This window comes from Thalassophryne amazonica, chromosome 6, assembly GCF_902500255.1.
Source record: "Thalassophryne amazonica chromosome 6, fThaAma1.1, whole genome shotgun sequence".
In the NCBI taxonomy this organism is placed as follows: domain Eukaryota; kingdom Metazoa; phylum Chordata; class Actinopteri; order Batrachoidiformes; family Batrachoididae; genus Thalassophryne; species Thalassophryne amazonica.
The window spans coordinates 25,135,261-25,161,640 of record NC_047108.1 but is presented as its reverse complement, the minus strand read 5'-3'; the positions used below and the strand labels follow the sequence as shown (position 1 = coordinate 25,161,640).

The 26,380-nt window shown below is 40.2% G+C and overlaps 1 protein-coding gene across 1 annotated transcript in view; it reads left to right on the top strand.

Annotated features, from left to right (window-relative positions):
- The window catches only part of LOC117511972 (guanine nucleotide-binding protein G(I)/G(S)/G(T) subunit beta-1), a 112,835-nt gene that overhangs the window by 10,924 nt on the left and 75,531 nt on the right, over positions 1 to 26,380 (top strand). Inside the window, exon 2 of the mRNA XM_034171906.1 lies at positions 22,515 to 22,618. Within this exon, the coding sequence (XP_034027797.1) occupies positions 22,562 to 22,618 (57 nt within the window). The 5' untranslated portion in view covers positions 22,515 to 22,561. The remainder of the gene's footprint in view (positions 1 to 22,514; positions 22,619 to 26,380) is intronic.

Genomic DNA, 26,380 nt, shown 5'->3' with positions numbered 1-26,380 from the left:
TTAAAAATCTTGTTGAGGGATTAAACGTGTATTGAGTAATAGCCTTCACAAATATGAGCATTTCTGGAAATTTGCCAACTTGAAGCGCCACCTATGGTCAAAGCGTTCAATCCCCTAACCCAAATTAGTAATTATTTTGAAGAACTGTCCTCCTATAATATTTAGATCACAAAAGTACTTTAGGGGATTGAACGCATTTCATGTAAGAGCCTCTAAAACTTCCCTGGTCACCAAATTCCAGTTTTAGGCCATACTGGGTGTGAACTTTGATGACCTCTGGCAAGGTCACCGTAGGTAATTTGGCCAAAATTTTTGGTGTAAGTTCGTTTGGTGGAGGGTGCATCCAGTTACCAAAGTTTGAGCAAAATCTGAGGTGGTCACTATCACAGCCTGCCTGACACTTATAAAAATAGGCTCTTAACAGATTGTATTTGAATTCCCTGTAAGGTGGTGATTTGTGGCAGGATTTGAAAGTTGGATTTGGTCTTAATTTTTTTCCGCTAAAACCCTAAAGCTGGGCTCGACAATAGCACTGGTCCGATGGCCCGGCGGCCTTTTTTACATGTTCCGGGCCACCACGGGCCAGTGAAGTTCATATTTCACTGGTCCGTATGGGCCAGTAAGAATTAAAATCGCTTTGGGCAGATTTATTAGTCTAATGCCGCGTTCACACCGGGCGTGATCAGATGCTACAAATTCGCGGGGGTCGCGTGGCAACGGACGCGCCTCCTTCACCCGGTGTGTCGCTCTGCTTTTGCTGCGAAAATTCGCCCCGGTGCGTCATCAAATAGGAGGAGCTTCCATTCAGCTTGCCGGCTCCGGTTGTCAGTCAAGTTAACATGACGGACCTTGATCACACGGAGCGAGTTGTTGTGGAAAGCTGACAAACGTCATGAGACGTTCCCAATTCAGGCAGTATCATTATTTGCTGCAGGAGCTGCGTCTGGATGATGGCTGCTTTCAGCGGTCCTTCTGCCTCTGCAGGACCCAACTTGAGGACCAACTGTCCCGTTCACGCGCGCACATGTAAACAATTAAAAAAGAAAAAGAAACTCCGCTGCTGTGGGGCTGCTGCTCCTCCAAAAACTCTTGTCATAGTTGTGAAATAAAGGACAAAAGAGACATACGTCCTGCTCACAGGCTGCTACCAGAGACAGGACATGTTGCACCACTTCGCAATGTTGGGAACAGGCGCATCTTCTGATGTGGTGCAAATTTCGCTTCAACATCGACGCGTCATTTTCGCTTAAGCAAGATCGAGCGCAGTGAATATTATGAATTTCTTGAAACCTCCTGCCCCTGGGCAGAAACCAGGAAAGCAAAGGAAAGAACAGCTATCACCCTCAAAACAAGCACAGAAGAGGAAGGCTGCTGATGCTGAATATGAGAAGAAAAGGGTGAGGAAAACTTGGCAAACTTCCTGGAAGAAAAGACGACCATAGCTGGAGCGTGATGAGGAGAGTGAGGTTGTCTTCTGTGGAACTTGTAGGGCCATGCCAGAATATGCTAACAAGTAAGTATAAATATACCATGTCCTGGTAGACAATGTGGTATGATTTCATACGCCAGTTTAAAAGTCTAATCAGTATGCCCTTGTGGAAACCCCACGGTGACAACATTAGCAAGGGAACTTGGTTTATGAAATTTAACATATTAATTTTGTAAATGATCAAGAAATAAATTTATTTTTGTATTAATGTCTGAGTGTTGAAAAAATTCCTATCAGTTACCTACCGACATTTTTTTCAAAGTTTACTCACTTTAAGGTTTTTATCATGTAGTATAAGAATTTTGTTTGTTTTCAAGTTTTTTTACATTAAGGAAACCCAATTCTAATGTCTGAGTGTTGATTTAAAAAATTCTTATCAGTTACCCCCCGGTTCGGCACAGGCGTGAAAGTATGGGCCAGTGATATTTTCATCCGGGCCAGTAACTTTCAGATTCTACTGGCCCTGTGGGCCAGTGCATAAATTGCCTTATTGTCAAGCCCTGTAAAGAGTATATGTCTGTGAGTAATATTTACCTTTTTATCTTTTTATGGTTTTCTGAAACATTTGATAGATGTATTTTATAATTTAAAAACCAGGAGTGATGCGAACACGTTAGCATGTCTATGGCATTTTCAATGTTAAAGTTAGCATTAAGCTGTTCACATCTCAGCATGTTTGTGTGCATTTGTTTTCTGTATGATAATTAATGGCTCAGCGTTTGTTGTCAGAGTCAAATGTATTCCAGATTTTAATATTTTTATTTTTTTTATTTATATATTAATAATGGCAACAACTGTGATAGTAATAATAACTAATAATGTTACAATACAGTTTGAGAGACAAAATGAACCTGATAAAACACAACAGAAAAGATTAAACCAACTAACATTGAACATAAATCCCTTGAAAATACATTCTTTATGTTTAGTTTTAAACTGTTCAATGTTTGGACACTGCTTTACTCCTCACCCACACCGTTCCACAGTCGCACCCCACATGGATTGTATGGATTTTACTAATTTTAAAGCTTTTTCCCTCTTAATTGATATCCCTCCTCCCCATCCCTGAACAATTTCTGTATTTTTTGGTAAAAGGTTATTTTTTGCTTTGTACAAGATCTGTGCTGTTTGGAATTTTATTATGTTTATTTTAATTGTTTTGACTTTAAGATGAGTGAGTGGTCTTGATAGTGACATTATGAATGACCCATATTGCCCTTTTTTGAAGAATGGTTAGTGATTTTATCAAACTCATGTAGTTATTGCCCCAGATCTCTACACAATAATTGAATTCCGGTAAGACAGTGGAACAGTATAGGATGCAAAGTGATTTGTGATCAGAACATGTTTTGCTTTTTTTAAACACTGAAATGCTTCTTGATAATTTGGTTTGTATATATTTGATGTGTGGTTTCCAACTGATTTTCTCATTTATTATTGCCCCAAGAAATTTGCTTTCACTAACCCTTTTAATATGCACCCCATGTATCTGTATTTGTACTTGCAGTTCCCAAATAACATTAGTTTATTTTATTTAGCCTAAGTTTAATGAAACGATTAACCAAGTAATTCGATTACAAAAAATGTTGGAGGCAAAGAATTTGCCTCGAAGCTTCGTTTAAAGCTGTAGTACATATGCCAGGCCTGTAGGTGGCACTGTAATGCTCCCACAAAAACCGAGAAGACCATAGAGCATGCCCATAACTAATGTAAGCGCTAATCAATGTAGCAGGCGATGCTACAAGTTTACAAAGCCACATGCTGAGTAAAATAAAGCCTTTTAAAAGAGGGTCTGTGCTGATCGACTGAAACAGACATTATGCATTTAAAGTGAAGCAGTGTGTTTATTTTTATATATATATATATATATATATATATATATATATATATATTATTATTATTATTTTTTTTTACGTGGTTTGCTCCACTGCAGCTCTCCACCTCCACAGATGAAGCAAAAGGAAGCGCACTTTAAATTAATCATGTTTAACTATTCAGAAAAAATGCCTATATGCAGATTTGATTAGAGTTTTTATCAACAAGCTGTAGAGTTAATTTATCAGTTCAGCTGCTGTGGAAATGTTGCACTCCACAGCCGTTTTTTTCAAAGGTTTTGTTATTCGCCAAGTATCCACAGAAAACAAGGGATCTGACTTCGGTTTGAGCTGCTCTGTACGGCATGTAGAAATATACACTAAACACTGAATAAATCACAGTAATAAAAATGCAAATGAAATGTCAATAAGAAAAAAAAGAATGTCCTGTCTGCAAAGCAATTAAATAATTACCTGGGAAAACAGTGAGAGTGAGTGAGTGAGAACATCCTAAACTTAAAAATCTGCATGATGGCACAGCGACATTGTGCTATTGCATAAGGAGAGCCCTGCCACTACTGATATTGTTTAAAAATACAAAAGTACTTTTTTTTTTATCCGATTAGATCGATAGAATACTCAAGTCCAAAAATATTCAATAGGTGCAGCCCTAGTCAAACCATGTTTTCAAATTGTTCATTTCTTCAGTGATTTCCTCCAGAACTATCTGCAAAGCTAAAACAAACTGCTGCATCCTAGTAAGGGCAGAATATTACTAGAGTGATTATGAATAAGGAAAGTTGTTTTTTCCTCACCAAAATGGATCCTGCACTCGCTGCACTTAATTGTCTGGAATAGCCCAGATTGCATTTCAGAGATTCTAGAATTCAAAAATTTTCACATGGGGAGGGTGGGTGTTATATTGGGTTTCACCAAAAAAAATGTTATTTTTTTTATTTTTCACCACTTTCATCCCTGGATGTTAAAGGTCCATAATTAGCTTTGAACATTTCAAACGGATCCCTTGTCAGAATGGTCCCCAAATATTTAATATTCCTTGATTCCCATTTCCATTTGTATTCGTTGTTTTTATCATAGTAGGAGGGTTATAATGTAATTTTAGTACCTGAGTTTTGTTAATATTAATTTTATAGCCTGAAAAAGAACCATTCACTCAACATATTCATTAATTTGGCTGCGGTCCGGCTCAACATCCACACTGTGAATCACTCCTGGGCCGTTGTTGGAAGTGAGATTCATGTTTATTAATGTTGTCACGGTCTGGCACAACAGTTCCATGTCATATCTCCTACAGCAGGGGTGGCCAAGTTCGGTCCTCGAGAGCCACCTTCCTGACACTCTTAGTTGTCTCCCTGCTCCAACACACCTGAATCCAATGAAAGGCTCATTAAAAGTCTGCTAACGAGTCTTTCATTGGATTCAGGTGTGTTGGAGCAGGGAGACAACTAAGTGTCAAGAAGGTAGCTCTCGAGGGCCGAACTTGGCCACCCCTGTCCTACAGAGTTAGGTGATCTTATATTACAGCGGTGACATCCATTCAGCTCCAAGCCTGACGCGTGCAATGACGTGTTACTGTCCACCATGGAGAGGCGCAGCTGCCGTGGTATATAGAGATACGGAGACAATTGTTGGCATTATTTACGTTGCCCATGGGAAGGAATGGACAAATAGCTGTACTGTAAGGTCTATTGTGGATATAACAGCCTGTTCAGATTTGCGGCGGCCTGCACACAGTAGCGCATGGTACTTTCGGTTTGATAGCCGCTGTTCACATTCACTGTTCATATTCACTGTCATAATTATTATCATGTCCTTTGGCCCTTGCCAAAATTTTTTTTTTTCCCCATGGCCCACGTTCATCACTGTCTATGTTTGCAGATAAGATGGCGGCGCCTTCCCTGATAGGGTGAAGGCCATCTGGCAAGAGCAAGCCATGGTGACCCCAAAAAGAAAGCCAATTATCAGTGAAACTAAAACCTTCTTGTCAACAAAATTGCACCAGTGACCTATTAAATGACGTCAGCTTGCTAAACACCTCATCAATACCCCAGGATGCGCGGAGACCAGAGACTATTAATTGATGCTTTGTCACCTGATGGTTAATGATCACATTATTCCCTTTGTTCGCTTTGGGTGTAGAGAGTCAGTCTCAGACGTGCTGCTGTGGTCTGAAATGATGCATGTGCAGGGAACGCAGGGCCAACCAATTTTTAGGGGGGACCGTTTGGTCGGTGACACGACACATCTTTTCTGGTGAAGTCACAAGTCCTCTCTATGTCCAACTAAGCTTTGTGAATATTTGTATAACACCATAAATTAGGTTCCATTTCACGACTAAATTAGATCCTATTTTGTGACTTTTTGCCAAGCAATATCTGGTTGTAGGCTTATTCCCACAAACTATTTGAGGGTTTAGAACAGGGGTGGGCAGTGAGGGCCAAGACAGTGCTGGTTTTCCTTGTAGCCAATCACACGGGCGGGTGTGTTTGCTGATGAGCTTCTCCCCTACACATAAACACTTGATCATCACTGAAATCACCTGCTGAGGTGATTGGTAGAAAAGGAAACCTGCAGTGTCTTGGCCCTTCATGATTGCTCACACCTGGTTTAGAAGAATCCACTACCCTAAAATTCACTTTGTCATCAATTCATACTTACATTGAGTTTTTGAAATCATGCCTTCGTGTGCCACAATGTCAAATTGGAGCAAAAATGCCACATTTTATACCTTCTTTGACCTCAAATACCTGTAGCTAGGACTACTTTGATTTAATTTTTGATGCTGTATTAGAATTCAGCAGCCCAAAATATCCTCTTTTTTTCTTTACTAGAACGATTGTGGATTCCAAAATTTTTGAAAATCTCAAGAAATTGGCATGCCCTGTTGTCGCAATGGGCACAGGAATGTGATTCTCTACTGCTCTGGGGAACACCCGCCTTCTCCATGCCACGAAGCTGACACACCACATCCAGCATGAAGTCTTTGTGTGTCATGGGCTGCACCTGCTTGGCACTGCTTATCTCGTGGTGCAAGATGTATGCATTTGTGGTTGCAGTGAAGTGCGGCAATATGGTGCTGTACCAGTGAGCAGTTTTGCTGTGGGTGGAGTAGTACTGTATCAGCTGGTCGGACAGGTCAATGCTAGAGTGTCTTAACTGAGAGAGTGGCGACATCACGAGTCGAAAAGATTGGTCACGTGACTCATGGTGCCATTTTGGGTTCAAAATGGCGTTCGCTGTTAATCTGTCTGCATGTAAATCCAGCAATTTTATTGATTTATTCCCTGAAAATGCAGAGTTGCATGCATTTGGAGGCACAAATAGACGCAACAAGGGCTTCAAGATGGACAGATTCCCTTCAGATCCGAACAGAAGAAAAATTTGGGAAAATAGTCAGCCGTATGGGATGGAAGTCGACATCACCGAAGCTTTGAGAGGTAAATTTATTTTTCAGTCCCATGTACAGCAAAACTTGCCTAAACTGTCATCGTATAAACCAGATATTCAGTCACCGGACAGAAAAAAGCCCCAAAGTTTTTGTATTGTTTTCCATGTAATGAAAACTGTATATAAAGGATTTTGTACAATGGACTTTCGCTCACATTGGATAAAATGTCCTGTCCGATTGCAATGTATTTCCATTAAAAACCCAGCGCAGTTTGGACATGCAAAGAAACAGAGGTGTCGAGCGCTCTGACACTCGCCGATTTGAAAAACGTGGGACCAGAGTCATTTCTGCGATTAAAAGCCCGCCTGTTTATTTTTTCACACCATGCTCAGACTCAGACCTGAATCCTGACGTGCACCTGTTAAATCAGACATAAACGGCTGTGATTTCACACTTTTCTGCTTTTACTCCTACATCTGCCATCATATTCTTCTTCACAGACTAAAGTTAATTATGGAGTTCCACAAGGTTCTGTGCTAGGACCAATTTTATTCACTTTATACATGCTTCCCTTAGGCAGTATTATTAGACGGTATTGCTTAAATTTTCATTGTTACGCAGATGATACCCAGCTTTATCTATCCATGAAGCCAGAGGACACACACCAATTAGCTAAACTGCAGGATTGTCTTACAGACATAAAGACATGGATGACCTCTAATTTCCTGCTTTTAAACTCAGATAAAACTGAAGTTATTGTACTTGGCCCCACAAATCTTAGAAACATGGTGTCTAACCAGATCCTTACTCTGGATGGCATTACCCTGACCTCTAGTAATACTGTGAGAAATCTTGGAGTCATTTTTGATCAGGATATGTCATTCAAAGCGCATATTAAACAAATATGTAGGACTGCTTTTTTGCATTTACGCAATATCTCTAAAATCAGAAAGGTCTTGTCTCAGAGTGATGCTGAAAAACTAATTCATGCATTTATTTCCTCTAGGCTGGACTATTGTAATTCATTATTATCAGGTTGTCCTAAAAGTTCCCTAAAAAGCCTTCAGTTAATTCAAAATGCTGCAGCTAGAGTACTGACGAGGACTAGAAGGAGAGAGCATATCTCACCCATATTGGCCTCTCTTCATTGGCTTCCTGTTAATTCTAGAATAGAATTTAAAATTCTTCTTCTTACTTATAAGGTTTTGAATAATCAGGTCCCATCTTATCTTAGGGACCTCGTAGTACCATATCACCCCAATAGAGCGCTTCGCTCTCAGACTGCAGGCTTACTTGTAGTTCCTAGGGTTTGTAAGAGTAGAATGGGAGGCAGAGCCTTCAGCTTTCAGGCTCCTCTCCTGTGGAACCAGCTCCCAATTCAGATCAGGGAGACAGACACCCTCTCTACTTTTAAGATTAGGCTTAAAACTTTCCTTTTTGCTAAAGCTTATAGTTAGGGCTGGATCAGGTGACCCTGAACCATCCCTTAGTTATGCTGCTATAGATGTAGACTGCTGGGGGGTTCCCATGATGCACTGTTTCTTTCTCTTTTTGCTCCGTATGCACCACTCTGCATTTAATCATTAGTGATCGATCTCTGCTCCCCTCCACAGCATGTCTTTTTCCTGGTTCTCTCCCTCAGCCCCAACCAGTCCCAGCAGAAGACTGCCCCTCCCTGAACCTGGTTCTGCTGGAGGTTTCTTCCTGTTAAAAGGGAGTTTTTCCTTCCCACTGTAGCCAAGTGCTTGCTCACAGGGGGTCGTTTTGACCGTTGGGGTTTTACATAATTATTGTATGGCCTTGCCTTACAATATAAAGCGCCTTGGGGCAACTGTTTGTTGTGATTTGGCGCTATATAAAAAAATTGATTGATTGATTAATTGATATTATAACAGTTTTTATAGCGCGCACGCTGATTAAAAAGTTCACAACTTTACAGGACAAAGTCGCAAAAGAGGAAAATGTACAGCTTACCTTTTAATTGGAGGTGATGATTGTAGAAAGAAAAGCTTGTTGAGGGTCAAATTAGTCCCGAAGAAAGCATTATCCAGTGACGGAGCACTTTAAAACTGTCATGCACATCATTGCATGACAGAGTTACAGAGCTGCAGCTGCATAAATCAGGCTTTAATTTAATTAAATAAATCATCATAAATTGTAAATTTGATAGCTTAACTATTTTTATATTTATTCTGATAGTACCTGTACCTGGATGTGTTGCTGTATGTGGTTAAATGATTTTTAAAAATGTTGAAAACATTAAAGGTTCATTCAGTAGTTCAGCGCAGTTGAACCCAAAATGGTGCCATGTTCTGAGTTGACGCCACTCTCTCAATTAAGGCACACTAGTCAGTGCCACCCATGTTTTTTATTATAGACCACTATAGGTGTAGGACACAGAATGTCTTTGACAGACCAGCGTCCATCCTTCACTCTTCTTCACACTGTCTCACCTGAAAATGCAGGATGGATGGTGGTGCACACAGACACCTCTTGTGTGTCCATCCTCTTTAGAAAAACCAGAGGCCCCGCTCTGATTCATCTCACAGATCCACTTGCACAGTTTTTGATGAGAGCATTTGCCCTCCCTCTGGGGCATCCTTTTGTATTGTCCCAGTTGGTACCACATGTTCCAAACATCATCTTGGCCAGGTCCATGAACAGTTGGGACTGGTATAAAAATGATCCATGTAAATATGGTACCCAGTGCCAAGACAGGATGGCTGAATAAGACTCATGTCCACATCATAGGACAGCCCGTGCGCTCTTGTGGTCAGTCTTGCACGTGTAGATAATGAACCTGATTGTGTAGCCACTGCTTGACTCAGCCAATACAAAACATTTCACCCCCATTTAGTTGGCTTGTCCATATACTGTAGAATTCAGTTTTTGCCTTTGTCGCTACCATCCTTTCATCCAGTGCCAGCTCCTTCCTCAGGTATTAACTAGGGATGCACAGAACCACGTTTTTTCACTTCTGATTTCTTACCAATACCTAAAATTTGGGTATCTACCGGTATTTAGGGGAGGTGATGGTCTGGTGGTTAAAGCGTTAGGCTTGAGACCAGAGGATCCTCGGTTCAAATCCCAGCCTGACCGGGAAATGACTTGCCGCTTCTGAAGGGGAGCGAAGCAAAGATCCAACAAAGCAGCGGATTGAGGCACTGCTTCATTGGTTCAAGGTTCAAAGCAGATGACTCGTCGACTACTAAATTAGTTGTCGACAGTTTCAATAGGCGACGTAGTCGCGACTAGTCGTGGCAGCCCTAATTATTATTACCATTATTGTTGATTTTATATTAGGATTTCTGTATCCCCGGCTATACAGCTTCATGATGAAGTGTTTAGAGGATGATTTTCTTAAAAAGATGACCTGAAATTTCAACTACAATTTGCCAGAAGGTACAATCTAAGATGCAAGTCTAGATTTAATGTTTGATGATTTGATAGGGGGCAAGATTGGTAATGATGCATGTTGCTGTCCAGCACCAAAATCGCAAAGAATGAAAGTATGTCTCTGTACTTGAAGAATTTTGATTTCTGTTTTGTCATTTGTTTCATAAAAGTACCCGTTCCCTGTCACAGTGGCTGCAGCATTATTGTTAGCCTCTGATCCGGTCAATCCCGCGGCAGACGACGTCGATCGAGTCTGTGGCTGTGCACCAGCCTCAACCTCCGTGACACTTGGTGCCAGTCCATCTGTTGCGGTACCCCACATGTTGGGACTTTTTTCTGGCTGCTCCTCCTCAGCTACACAGGTTGTGATCAATACCAAGATGAAACAAAAAAATGCAGAGGTCAACTTCTGATCATTGGGTTTTGTGTAACACTTGCGTTTTGTCATGATTTGTGTCGTCTGGATGTGAACAGGATAAAAGAAAGAGCTGAAGTTGTTTGCGGCTGGAAAATGTGAACTCCACCTCCTCTCTAAAAATAGCTGACTGAAAGAAGTCTTCAGGACCACGCTCGTGGGCTTTTTAACACGCCCACGAGCAGCACAATAGTCTTCTGCATCACACCTCTCACTATTGTTGCTGGATCCTATCTCTGTGTTGTGATGTCCCTGCACTACCAGTAATTATGACCTCATTTTAGATTCTCTGAATTTTTTTTCTTTGAGTTGTATTTAACACACCTGACATTAGTCAAAACTAAATGTTCTTCTATTCCAAGTGTTTTTTCAATTTCAATTTATTTTCATTTATATAGCGCCTTATCACAACAAGGTTGCCTCAAGGCGCTTCACACAAGTAAGGTCTAACCTTAACCCCCAGAGCAACCATTAACACAACATAACATTAAATATGTTCAATGTTAATTTTTCACAGTAGAAATTGAGCTGGAACAAGGCAGAATATTGTTGCAGCACTAAACAGTGGGTACACAGTCCAACAGGCATGTTTTGCAGTGCAAGGTAGTGATGTTGCTGAGATGAGGCAGAATGTCATTTTTGTATTGTGGTGTGGTACAGACAAGTGAAATATATCATCCAGTTATGTGTTTATATAGATCCAGAACCTCTGCTCCTCCGAAACGTTTGGTTAAACAGGAGGACATCAACTATTTAACTGTGTTGACTGTATGAACTGTGTAAAATGTATTAGAACAAGGATTTAAAAAAGGAAGGGTGGTTGCACATTATATGTGGCTTTGTGGCTTTTCTTTGGTCTCCATATATGTGTGCGCACATTGATTGAACCAGCGTATGTGTTGATATTGAAACACACCCGAGAAAAAAAGTTCTCCAGAATTATATTTGCCAGTTTACCTGGTAAGTTTTCAACCAATTAAACTACATTTTGTGCATTTTAATGATGTCTCCCCTCTCTTGTGCAGTAGTTCTCAAACCAGTACTCAAGTACCACCTAAACTACATATTTTACATCTCCCCTTGCTCTGCCCAAGCGGATTAGTTCATTGAGGTGTACAGTCAATCAAGCACTTGATTGATGCAAAAAAAATGTGAACGTCAGGTAGTACTTAAGGACCAGGTTGAGAACCACTGTTCCAGTGCTTTGTTCAGATTTGCACCAAAAATCAGTTTTGGTCTGACTGCCCAATTCCCCATTCTGGATGTATTTTGCTCCAGTGCCTCACACCTGAGACATGCTGCAGGTTGTTTCAGACATGCATGTCAGACACACCAGTATTACGTGTTTATGTATTTTCACCAGGGCATAAACTGTTGATCAAAAACAAACTTCTTATTTATTGAACTGAAGCATATGTAAACTTTGCTCCAACAATACATAAATGTACATGTAATTCATACAAATTCACCAGCTTTGATTATTTTTATAATTATTCTGTGAGTCAGTCGCTCTGGGTATAGTTGCAGCATTTGGACCGAGAGACATGAAACCACTCAAGTGGAAGATTTAGAGGTGGTGTTAAGGGGGTTGCAACCCCCTTCTCCCTTTGAGCTGCTGACTTGGGATGCACCGATCCTAATACCTGAAGTTGATATCTGCCGGTACCGATACTGTTTGCTTTAATATTATTATTGTTGATTTTATATGAGGATATTTTGTGTCCCCAGTTATACAGCTTCATGATGAAGTGGTATAGAGGAGGATTTTCTTTAAAAGAAGACCTGAAAGTTCAGCTACAGTTTGCCAGGAGGTACATCTAAAATGCAAGCCTAGATTTGATGTTTTGGTGAAAGAACAGGGCTGTGAAAACTCCGCGGATCCGTGGAATTCCACGGATTTCATCATGGGGAGGGGTGCGGGAGTGTCAGTGTTGTACTCTTTAATTGTGATCGTTACTGAGTTTTTAAAATGCTTATCGCAAAGCATTCTCTTTTTTTACGACATCATGCAAGTTTTATAAGTCCGTGGACACTGATCTGTGTGTTACAGATATAAATCAGTTTCCTCGGATCCGTGGAGTTTTGAGGAAAATAAATGCCACTCTAAGTCTGGCTGTTACGACAGTTGTCGTAAAGCGGGACTGGTTGGTTGCTGCGGTGACGCTGTGTGGCTCCTGTGCGAAGCTAGCTGAACGTAGCATGTGGACATCGCAAACTTTTAGAACTTTCAAGTTTTTAAAAGAAGAATTTTGTAGCATGTCTGTGTCACGGAGCGACATCAGACAGAGCGAAGATGGCAAGAAAGACGTTGTGAAAAAGTGTGATAAGGACAAGAATCCGTGGAGTGGTTGCTGGATTCATCAACACACCTGAAAGATAAACGGGGAAAGCGAACTGGTAAGAATTTTTTTTCTCTCTGGAAAATAAACATTGTGCTGTTCAAACAGGATTTCAGAAAAAATTATGTGCCTCTTTTTTCTTTCATTAATCTAGACTTTCTTTGATTGAAAAAAAGACATTGTGGCTTTGAATAAATTTAGGCTACATGAATTTATACAGTGTAAATTAGTTTTTATTAATGTAGACTTTTTTCATGGGGAAAAAAAGACATTGTGGCTTTGAGTGGATTTACAGGAATTTACACAAGAATGTGGCTTTTTATTATTAGGTATGTTATTGATATTTTACCCTGATTTTTTTTTTTTTTTTTTAAATATTCTACAATCTACCCCCTGCAAATTTTCCTCGGATTTCACAATTTTCATTTCACAGCCCTGAAGAATGACATATTTCTATTAATTTTTGGGGGGGTTTATGCACGCTTTCCTCAAAATTTTTTGAGAGCCCCTGTGGAAAATATCTCGATCAAATCCTGATTGATAAAAAGTCTTGAAAAAAAGCATACCTTTAAAAGAAAAGACCGTGCTCCCCCCCCCCCCCCCCCCCCCCCAAGAAATTAGCTCTTTAGAATGCGCAAATGTAAAAGAATGGAATATATCTGATTAATGGTATACATGTTTATGTACACATGTAAACAGCACCATTGTTAGGTTAGTGACTGAAGTTTCATCTCTTGAACACCAGATGGTACACCCACCCAGAGTACATATATCATTGCTGCACGTCCGCATTTCCAAAATACCACAACAAACACCAAAAATTAAAGTATTTCATTTGCTCAAATTTGGAGTCAGTCTGGGTAAATCATTGCACCCGTCCTCCCAGGTGTGATGAAAAGTTGGTCAATGGCTGGCGTCTTAAATGTTTGCATGCTCACTGCCTGCCAGCTGCGAAAGGGATTTCCTGAAAGGAGGCATGCCTCCGCCATCTCATTGAGACACACCTCCCTTCAGGAACCCCCCCCCCCAAAAAAAACACGAATGTTTCAGCACATACACAGATGACTTCTAGACCAGAAAAGTCAGCTGGTTGTATTGGAAATTTCCGATGTGTGAAATACATTTGCATCGAAACCCGATACAGATATCGGATCGACCCCATCCCTACTGCTGACCAGAGGTATGATAAATATGGGAAAAGTTTTTCATAAACAGCTGTTTGAATGTTATTGCCTGCAGAATTAGATTTCCCATGTTTACAGTGTTTAAAATACAACTAGCGTGTTGCTCGTGGGAATCCACATGCTTACGATTGGGTAGTTTTAAGTAGCTGACATTTTTCAAGGGTGGTAATAAATTATACAAAGTTTCTGTAATGAGTTGGAATGGCATGTGAATCCAGAATGTAATTAACGTCCATTGTTCAGTGTTGTTAGCTAATGTTTTGCGGCGTTCATCCTTCACTCAAAATACATAAACATGCCAAACAGTAAATGTCAGCTCTCCCTAGTTTGTCTGTGATCAAAGTTATACATGCACTCAACGCAGAACTCTGTCTTTTCTGCATTCGACTCCAAGCAGGTGCTTTTACTTTTCAGTGATAGTTTTCCGTAAATCTCCGGAAATCTATTCTTTTAATATGTGGTGAACATTTTTGGGTTATTTTTGATAGCATACAAGTATATCAGAAGCCATTAATGCAGTAATGCACCGTGTTGGTTTGCAAACCGCCAATAAACTTGAAGAAGGATTAAGGGTGTTTTCTGGTTTACAGCAGGCCAGCATTAGGGGTCTCCAACTGGTTCAAAATGCTGCTGCCAGACTTTTGACAGGAAGCGAAGTGGACCACTTTACACCCATTTTGGTGTCTCTTCACTGGTTTCCTCTCCCTGTGAGATCAGATTTTAAGGTTCTCTTACTAACCTACAAAATTATTCACAGACTAGCACCTCCCTACTTAGCTGACCTACTTAAATCTTACATAGCAGCCCAGGCTCTGCGCTCTCAGGGTGCAGGTCTACTTTGTGTCCCTAGGAATAAAAAGTCTATGGGTCACAGACCTTTCTCTTATCGTGCCCCTGTTCTGTGGAATGATCTCCCTGCATCAATAAAAGTCAGATTCTGCAGAGACTTTCAAGTCCAGACTTAAGATGCACTTATTTTCCCTTTGGTATGCCTAGCATCCTGGCATAGTATGTTCCTATGCTTTTTACCCTTTTAAATTCATTTATTAGTAAACAGAGTGGGCCATGGCCTCAACTTTATCTAAAGTCTGGGTCTTTCTAGCTTAGGGCTAGTGGCACCTTAGTATTTCTTCTGTTTTCTTGTTGCTTAATGCTGACAAACTATACTGTATTTGTCATTTTTCTGATCCCTGATTGTTTTTTTTTTTTTGTTTTTTTTCTCAGTTTGAGGTGCGACTCCATCAAGAGATGGGGGTGGTGTCTTCTTCTGCGAGCCTCCCATCCAGTGCACCGGCATGGATGCCCAAATGTTTATGTATTATTGTTTTGGTAGCAGGGCCCAAGCAGAGGGTCACCCCTTTGAGTCTGGTCTGCTTGAGGTTTCTTCCTCAAATCATCAGAGGGAGTTTTTCCTTATCACTGTCGCCTGTGTGTTTGCTTTAGGGGTTGGTAAGGTTAAACCATACTTGTGTGAAGCGCATTGAGGCAACTTTGTTGTGACTTGGCAGGAATAGGAATAAATTCAAATGGGGCTGATTGGAGGAGAAGGACCAAAATGCCCACCCGACTTTTTAAAATTATTTATATGGAAACGTTAACACTCCCGGTAAGTCTATTATTTTATTATGTCATGTTTTTGACACGGTTCGTTTTCAGTTAAAGTTATACAAGTTTGTTCACACAAATCAGATCTGTCTTTGGGATAAATTTACTACAAGCTGTCTTCTTGCCAAATATGTTATGTTAGCCTTCTAAATCTGCAAATTATGGTTTCTTCTGTTACATGGGAGTGAAATATTCATGTGGAGGAAAATATGATGGTTTACATGCTTGTAGAAGTCAAATATTGATGTGAGAAACGTCTGTGTGTCATTTTGCACAACACTAAAGTTGTGAGTAGCCCAGAAATGTTGACGTCGGCACTGGATGAAAAAAAAATCCATGTTATGTTTTCACATTTACAGAAGTGAATAAGAAACAAATGTAAACCCAAATCCCCAAGAACTAAAAGTATTATATTGGTGACTGAATGAACAGTAGATGCAGCTTCACTTGTATAAAATTTTATTTGAATTTAAGACACTTTCAGTTCTTACAAAAGCACAAATTGCTGAATTCAAATGTTTAGATAAATGTGGACAGAGAACAGTAACATTCAATGTAAACATGTGGTTTTTATGGAATAGTAATTCCATTGTATTATAATTCATGTGACAGACTGTGTGTTGTAGTTTTGTCATCTTGCCCATATGGGAAAATAGTCTTTGAAAATTGACCTGACCCAACAAAAAGTTGAATTTTTTGCCGATATTTTTTTTTCTTTTTTGATGGGTAAATAGACCTGAAATTGCACCAGAATGTGCCTGAGGTTTCTTGTCCTTATGGCCCACTTTCATCACTGATTTTTACACACCCACAAACCAGTACGCTTTTCACTCATGGTAACTGCAACGTGGCACTTAACTCGCTCAAGGTAATGTCCACATGACACTTAACTAAACTGACTGAACCACAAAAACACAATAAATCAATAACACTAACAACACTATTAAACTAACTTGAACCATAGTGACAGTTAAAATCCTAAAACTCTGAACTCCTGTGGTGCATTGCAGCACAATGTCCATTGATTACTGTTGTTAGGTAATGTTGCTAATTTCTCCAAAAATATTAGTCCTATCAACTTTCTGTTTGTAGCATTCATCCTTGACCCAAAATACATAAGCATACCAAATGGCAAATGCCAGCTTGCCCCAGTTTCTCTGTGATCGAAGCTATACACACGCATGCACACAGAGGCCACTTGGTTATTATAATATAGAAGTTACAAAAGATGACTAAAAATGTATGGCCTTATTCCTGCATTCTAACACAATCTGGAAAGCAAAATACTTTATAAACTATTTTGGGAGGGCCATGCCCTCACGCTTCTCCCTCTTGCACAGTCACTCAGTTTTTGAGAGCTGTCTACTCCATGCAGATTTGTCGTAGACCGCTTGTTTGTATTTCTTCGCAATTGATGTAAATAGACATATCAGGGGTCGAAATAGTACGTGCATGTGCTAGCTTGTACACGTATTATTCGAGCGGTGCACATAATTTTATACTGCACTGGTGCAAGTAACTTTATCCAAGTTTTATCAACTATAAGCACCAGTAGAATGAACCAATAAAGGAATAAATTAGGGGAAAAAAAAAACAATTTCCAGTGTGTTTTCTTCATCTTCCGTGTTTCACACGGAGCGAGTTGCTGTGCTCTATTTGTTGAAGAAAGCAGATAAACGTCGCCAGCGGCGCCGTCCCTGGGTTCACAACATCCTCATGAGACGTTCCCAATTCGGGGAGTTTCATTATTTGCTGCAACAGCTACAGCAGATAAACTGCAGGAGCTCCAGTTTGAGGACCTCCTGTCCCGTTCGCGTGCGCACATGTAAACTGCGGAGCCCTGCAAGTGTCATTGCAAAATGTTTTGCATGTGGAGAGAGTGTATGCATGTTTTATTATATTGTGTGCACGTTTTATTAGAAATGGATGTGGTCAGGGTATATCATCATGGTTTGGGCACACAAGGACATATAGAGAACTCTGGCTAGCCAGCATGGCATCATCTGGAGTTTAAGTACATTAAAAAGGATGCTGAGGGTGAAGCGTCTCCCCATCGTGAGGATGACAATTTAGGTCATATCATTTTGAATGAAAGGAAAACGTGCACACGCTTTACTAATTTGAGGGCTCAGTTAAAGGAAAACGTGCGCACGAATTAGCATGGCCAGGAAAACGTGCACGTTTTATTAATTTGAGAGCATGTTTTATTAATTCGTGGGCTCAATTAAAGGAAAACGTGTGCACAGATTATCATGGCCAGAAAAAAAATATCACTTTAAGTGAACTCTCCCGGGTTCCGTACGTTCACACACGCACGTAAAAAAAACAAAAAAAACAAAACTGTCTGCCGCTGCTGCTGCTCTCCCCTCAAACTCTCCCCAGAGAGGAAAAGTCTGACACATCAGAGGAGGAGTTTTAAGGTTGTGAAAGTAACCTTTTTTTGGTGCAAGTAATTTTTTTGTTTTTTGTTTTTTTGTTACTAGCACCAGTGCAAGTAGGTTAACAAATGTATTTCGACCTCTGACGTATTCAGTGGCAGCTTTACCGTGAGAGAGCCTTGTCCACAACTACCACAAAAGGCTCCAAGCTGTCATTGATGTTAAAGGGGGCAATGTTTGGTATTAAGAACAGGGGTATGTAGACTTTTGATCAGGGTCATTGGGGTAGTTTCTGTTGTCATTGTGATTTAGAAAGAGTAAACACAGTTGTTTGACAATAAATGGCTGCACCAAACTACTAACCATGAGTGGGGGGGAAAAAGTTTTTATGGTATCATTCATTCTCTGTATAATGGCCAAAAAAAAAAAAAAATTCCCAGGGTATGTAAACTTTTGAGCACAACTGTACATGCTGTATACAGGGCTGCAAAACCTTTGTTTGTATATGGATTTCCATCAAAACCTGTTTCCATGTTCCATTTATTTTGTCATATTAAGCCGCTAACTTAAGTTAATAACATAAGAAAAGTGAGAGGGGTGCACGACGTGATGTGACGTGCAGGATGTCCCACACGTTCTCATGCGCTTGTATTTCAGTTTTTATTTCATGCACAACATTTTCGTCTTGTCTTATTTCGTCAACAGTCATGCATGTTATTTTGTCTTGGTCAGCTTTTTAGAACACTGACGTAGTATCTCATTTTCATCATGAAAACAAAATTTGTCTTGTCTGACAAAATTAACAGTACTTTGATTCTCCTCGATGTCATCCCTTATGGCGTGAGATCAGCACCAAAACCACACTCGCATAAAAAATTTGGGTGCGTTACATTGTTTCATACACGTAGATATTAAATGCGCAAGCGCAAAGTTGTCTCTTTGCGCGCACAGAAACTGTTCCTTGAGTGAGAGAAAAGGCGCGGCGAGAGACGACCAGCCCTCTCGAAGTTGATTTCTGCATGCGCGCAGGGGATTTCTGCTCTTGCTCGAAAATTATGGCACCACGAGAGGAGGGTTTTGGCGCTAAGGGGAACTAGGTTGGCACTGGCTTTGCTGTGATTTGTTTCTGAAGAGCGAGGTTTGATTAACAGCCCTCCTCATTGACATGGAAGTCAGTTGGACACAATGGCGTTAACCGATTAAAACTTAACCTAAAACGTCACTCCAGTCATCATCTGTCTCAGTGACAGATCTCTAAAGATTCTGTACAACAATCATTTCCACATAAATTCAGCATTACTTAATAATAAGTCACAAAGTCCTGAAAATCACCTGAGATTAATGAAACCCGGGGCGTCTGAGTCTGACTCTCTACACCCAAACCAATCAAATGGCTTTGCCCCCCTGGACCCCCACCCCCCTCGTATATGTGCATTTCATGTGTACAGAAAATAAGGAACTTTTTTTCCTGGGGCCCTAGTTGAAAACAAGGTGTCTCTTATCAAATATTTTGAAATATTTAATTGTTGGATTAAACTGCAACATCAAGACTATCTGGCAATAAAAAAAAATTGTCTTTGTCAAAACCATGAAAAGTAAGAAAGCGAAAAAGAGCAAAACTGATCTCATCCATCTTTCTGTACTCTGTAAAAGTGCAGTCCTATTACTGCCAGGGTCTTCAAATTCACAGAGAGCATTCTTGGGACACAGACCTTGGACAAGTTCAAAGATGGCTAACCGTGACCAATTTTAAGAGGTCAAAGGGTCACGTTCGGTTTCCTATTGTTATGCTGATATGCCCAAGGAGATTTTAGCATTGCATTATTATTTTTAACAAGAGATGAGGATGTCCACGTTGTCTGTCTGGTGAGAATGTGACAAAAATAATTTTATTTCAAAACCCTTTCTGGATAAATACGTTCATCCTACCCACTGACAAGCATTTATTTAGGTCTGCAGTCCTGATTAGCACGTGCTCGGAAGCAGTCGAGAGTAACTCATTTTCCGGAGCTGTAGACTTTCCGGGCATCTTGGCAACACGCTCAACTTTGGTGTGACGGTGGGTTCACAGGGCTCACAGCTGCACTGGGAAGACATGACGGATACTTTGTCCTCAACGTTCACGGTTTGTTTGTTGTTGTTTGTGTGTGTATGTTGTGTAGTGGTTCTGAAGTGTTTGAGCTAGGGATGAGACCGAGCCGATCCCGGATCAGTATTGGTTTCCGATTCCGACGTAATTCACGTATCCGAGAATACCGATAAATTTGAGTAGCACTTAAACAGCGAGAGAGACAGAGAGAGAGAAAGCGAGCGAGTGAGTGAGAGAGAGAGGGAGACAAGCAGAGAGAAAGAGGGAGATGAGCAGAGAGAGAGAGAGAGACGAGAAGAGAGACAGGCAGAGAGGGCGAGGGAGACAAGCAGAGAGAAAGAGAGGGAGATGAGCAGAGAGAGAGGAAGAGACGAGAAGAGAGACAGGCAGGGAAAGAGAGTACTGTCTTTTCTCCTTAAGCCTATAAAAATAAGGCTATAAATGTCTATAAAAAATAAAAATACTTCATTCTTTCACCAAAACATCAAATCTAGGTTTTCATCTTAGATGCACCTTCTGGCAAATTGTAGCTCAACTTTCTGGTCTCCTTTTTAAGAAAACAATCATAAAATCAACAATAATAATAATATTAAAGACAGAGCTCTGGTATCGGATCGGAAAAGTATCGGTATCGGCAGATATCCAAATGCAGGGATTGGGATCGGAGCGGAAGTAAAAAATTGTGGATCGGTGCATCCCTAGTTTGAGCCTGTTTGTCTGTGTGGAAGCTTCTTTTGGTAGAAACTCTGGCATTTTGTTTTTCCAAATACAGATGAAGCCATTTCCTGCAACTTCAGCTTTTCATGTTATCTAAAATTGCAAACTATGGTCTCAACCATACCAACTTTTTAAGAGTAATGTGGTTGAGTAGTTCAGCCAATAAAGTCACTGTATTGCCAAAGTGTGACTTGTGTTTGTCTTCTCCCCAAATTTGCAGTTGCTTTGAAGTTTTTTTTTTTTTTTTTGTGAGGTTCTAAGACTGTTTTTCTAAGGTCACCATTAGGTCAGTTCTGCATATTTGCAGATATCTCTGCAGAGAAGATGAGAGTAAGCCAGTGATACTGGCATGAGGTGTTTTTATAGCCATGATTAAGGGGTTAAGGCACCTTGCATGGATGGAGACCCATTTAGCACCACTGACCAATCAGGTGATGGGTAGCTGCAGAGATGTCAGGCGTTTGAAGGATAAGATACTCATTCAAAAGGTGTCGGCCTGCTGCAGGACATAAATCTAAAGCTAGAAAAGCAGTGAGGTAAGTGCTGTAGGAAGTATTCATAGGTAGGTAGTACAAATGTCATAATTAGGTATTTCATTTTTTTGTAATAGGCAAGAGAGAAAATGGAAACGGAGAGCTTTTTTTTTTTTTGTGCCTCCGATAATGCAGTTCATTAATGGAGGTGCTAAATTTTCTAATGTGCTTGTTATAGATGCCTTGAGAACAGGGTTTAAATGGAATACTTAACTTGCTATGACTTAGCAGTGTCCAACATTGATACAGTAATGTCAGACGGTTCAAAGTTGTTAGGTGTGTGTGTCTGTGTGTGCTTGCGTGTGTGTATGTATGTGTGTATCTTCTATGTATAATAAAAGTGAGTATGAGGCGTGTCAACCCAAGGATTGGGGTCAATGTGATAGGCACTGCTTTTAGGATCATCAGCAGGTCTTGTCTTAACTGGATTTGGCTGGAGGAGCTGAATCAACTGTGTCCCTGGATTATGGGGATGACATTGGAGAAGAGTCTAGCACATCGACAGCTTTGTCAAATCCTTTTCATTAATTGGGCCTCTGTGAGATCTAGTAGTGCGAAAACCAAGATGGCCTTTTAGTATGTGCTTGTTTTTTTTCCACTCTACCTGTTACTTCAGTTATGCTTGCCGCTCTCCCTAAATGTTTTTATATGTATTTTTCCCTTGGATGTAGAGAAAAGATTTTCAGTTGTTTCATATAGCAAGATGTTTGCTGCTGTTTGAGAACATCATCCTCAAAATTGTCTTGTCCCTAAAGTAGATGCCAAGTGGCTGTTGCTAGATAACTGTTTCAAGCTGACAAGGACAGGTCTTGAGCTGAAGAGAAGTTGTTGGAGCAGAGGGTCACCCCTCTGAGTCTGGTCTGCTTGAGATTTCTTCCTCAGAGGGAGTTTTTCCTTACCACTGTTGCTCTGGGGGTTAGTAAGGTTAGAACTTACTTGTGTGAAGTGCCTTAAGGGAACTCTGTTGTGATTTGGCACTATATAAATGATAATAAACTGAAATTGAAAAATATTTTTTTTGAGATGGTTAATTGCTGAATTTAGACAGTAAAAGGTCTACATGGATGTGCCACTAGTTCCTTATGTTGATGTTGCAAAGAGACATGTGGCCAGTGCATTAAATCCCTGATTTCTAATCTTTTCCAGATTGGCAAGCATCTAGGCAGCGGAGCAAAGCACACCATTAGAAGAAAATGAGTGAACTGGATCAGCTACGCCAGGAGGCTGAGCAGCTCAAGAACCAGATCAGAGTAAGTCTGTCACAATCCTCAAATTTTTGTCATTTTTAGCTCAGCTAGACCAAAGCTGATGTCATAGGTCACCCGTCCATCGGCATGTGTAAATTTCTTCTCCGCAACCGTTGGACCAATGTCGTTGAAACTTGGTGTGCATGTTCCTACCCATGAGGACAACAAAGTTTGCTCCAGCCATTCCAATCCGATTTCAAATATGGCCGCCTTTGCAGCTGTCTTGAAAATCGCGTATATCGCCATTTGTCAGCCATTTATGCAGCGGTTGAGCTGAAATTTGCTACATGTGTAGCTATCATCAAGCCAAAACATAAACAATTTTTAATATGACCCCTGGACAGTCACTTATCTGGTTGTCAGTTTAAACACCATCATCTCCAAAACTACTGAATCAATGGAGCTGAAATTTGGTGTGCTTGCCCCTACCCATGAAGACAACAAAGTTTATTTGAGGCATTCTGATGTGATTTCAAATATGGCTTCTATGGCAACCATATTGAAAATGCCACCAAGAGCCATTTGTCAGTAGTGGTGAAAGATATATTGAGTGGACATTTGGTACAAGGGTAGCCAGTAGGTACGTAGCTAAAAGAAAAACAAAGAAATCATGTATAAGTATTCACAGCCTTTACCACAAGCTCAAAATTGAGCTTGAGATGTTTCTTTGGATTAATTGGAGTCCACCTGGAGTAAATTCAGTTGATTGGACATGATTTGGAAAGGCACACACCTGTCTACACATAAGGTACCACAGTTGACAGTACATGTCAAAGCGTGACCTTGACTGATGTTTCAAAGGCTCTGGTCAGCCTGCACAGACAAGCCTACAGAGAATACCAGAAGTCCTATGCAAAGTCCCTCAGGGATGCACTGTCACAGTTTTACTCCAACATCATCAACAATAATTCTGGTAATTTTAAGCAGCTTTTTTCTATGATAAACCATCTCCTCAAGCCACAACCTCTCTCAGAAGGCACAGAGGAGCAGTGTAATGACTTTCTCATCTTCTTTTAAAACAAGGTAGACACCATCCGCTCGCTTCTCTCCAGCTCTTCTGCCTTACCGGTCCCAACTGCTGACCCTCAGTCTGGAACTTTTCAACTTCTTTATGTTTTCCTGACATCTCACAACAAGAAGTTGCGGACATCATAAGAAAGATGAAACCCTCCACTTGCACCCTGGATCCTTTTCCTACAGCTCTGTTAAAATGGCAGAAAGGTTGGATTTTGGTGATTTTCGAATCACCAAAATCATAAACCTCTCCCTTCAAGCTGGCCATATTCCACCTGCCTTAAAAGCTGCTGTCATTAGACCACTTCTCAAAAAACCTACTCTAGACGCAGAGGTTCTTGCCAACTAAAGACCCATCTCCAGCCTTACCATATCTTTCCAAGGTTCTGGAAAAAGTAGTTGGTGCTCAGCTTCATGGCCACCTTAAACTTAACAACCTTTTTGAGAAGTTTCAATCTGGTTTCCGCTCTGGCCACAGTACAGAAACTGCCCTGCTCAGGGTTACTAACGACCTGCTGATGACAGCAGACGCTGGCTCACCATCTCTCCTCATTCTTCTGGATCTGACAGTAGCCTTTGACACGATTTTTTTTTTTTTGTTTTGTTTACTTTATTTTTCCATTAGAACATTTCACAAAAAATAAGAACAGGAGAAAAACAGAAAACAGTTTGGGGGATATACAGTAAGTATTACAGGTAAAAAGTAGAGGGAAAAAAAAATACAGATGCCGAGCGTATAAAACAAAATCATAAAAATTGTGTGTTGTCACCTCTTTTAAAAAAGTATGTGTTCCATTTTTCTCAAAAGTCATCTCCCTTTTCCTTTTGAAGTCTTAAGCTAAAAGTCAAGCGCTCCATGCTTTGGATATTAACAATGGCCATCCACTGACTGGTGGTGGGAGGGTCCCTGCTAAGCCATCGCTTAGTTATGGCTTTTTTACCTGCTGTCATCATGATTTTTAAAATGTAACTATCAGCTTTTGGTATATTTTTATCCATATTCCCCAAATAAAACGATAAGCAAGTAAATTCAGTATCATAACCTAAAACATCTTTGACAGTACGGTGATGTCTGCTTTGGGGTTATAAAATACCTAATACTATTCTTCCAAGAGAAATCTCTCCACGTTTGTGAATTTGTAGTAGTAATTTGCATTTCGATTATCGTTTCCCATTGCTCAGACGTGATATTAAATCCAAGTTCCTTCTCCCATTTCTCCTTAACATAAAATGTAGAGTTACCTTTTAGTTTAACTAGATTCCAATATAGTTCACCAATTATTGTCCTAGTCAGTTTTGATTTGTAAGTCTTAATGAACATTTGTATAATGGGTGATACATTCTCTAGAGGAAGATCTTTTTATATGTTTGACATAAAAATGGGCGAAGTTGGAGATATCTATAAAAATCCTGCCGACCTAACCCGTATCGCTCAGACATAGTTTTAAAGTCGATAAATTCTTGGTTGTCCAATAGGAGGCACAATGCAGTAATCCCATGTCTTTCCCATTGTGTGTAACTCCTATCAATTTGGGCTGGTTCTTAGTCAGGGTCATGCACTGGCCACATTAAAACACGGATTTCTTTTTGAAGATTAAACCATTTGACCAGGTCTAACCAAATATTAATTTAAAAGTCTACCCACTGATTCTGAATGTTACATTGTTTAATAGCTGTCACATTACTTAATAAACTCTGTAATGGTTTATTCAACAATGATAACTCCATGGCCTTCCATTTTGCTATATAATCAGTATTGCACCAGAGCATAAGTGGTCTTAGCTGTGCAGCAGTGTAGTAATCTTTAAGGCATGGTAAACCCATCCCACCGCTTGGCCTGGGTAATTGTAGAGTTTTATATCTTATCCGAGGGGCTTTACCATTCCAAACAAAATGGGAAATGGTTTTGTCCCATTCTCTAAACTGGCACTCAGGAATCTGAACAGGTAATGACTGAAACAAGTACAATAATCTCGGCAAGACATTTGTTTTTATTATCATTAGTCTATTACCCAAATCAAGAGGTAAAGAGGCCCATCTATCTAAATCTTCTTTTATACGTGTGTTAATGGACAGATAGTTTTTGTCATAAAGTTCTAATAGGTTTTTAGTAAGTCTTACCCCTAAATATTTAATTAAGTTGGAATCCCAGTCAAATTTGTATTTTGTTTTGAGATCTTGTGTTGGGTTAAAATTAAAAACCAAGGCTTGTCTTCTCAATGTTAAGGGTATAACCTGACAGGTCACCATATATTTGTAACAGGTCCATCAATTTGGGGACACTGGTTTCTGGATCCCTCAAACTGACTAACACATCATCAGCATGGAGACATATCTTATACTCTGAACCCCTTATTGTTATACCCTGTAAGCCTGGGTCCTGCCTTATTGCTTGAGCAAGTGGCTCAATAAATAAGTTGAACAACGCTGGGCTAGCCGGGCACCCTTGACGACACCCACGTTGTAGCCGTATAGTCCCGGAAAGACTCCTGTTAACTTTAATTCTCGCAATAGGACGTGTATAAAGTTCTAATACCATTAATAAAATCAGTATGAAAGCCAAATTTTTCGATCACTTTTAAAGAAACTCCCAGCCCACTGAATCAAAAGCTTTTTCAGCATCCATGCTAAGCAAAATGGCTGTCAGATTTTCCTTTTTAATAAATTCTATTGTATGGAGGGTCCTTCTAATATTATCTTGGGTCTGCCTGCCAGTAATAAACCCAGTTTGATCTTCGTCAGTCAAAAACG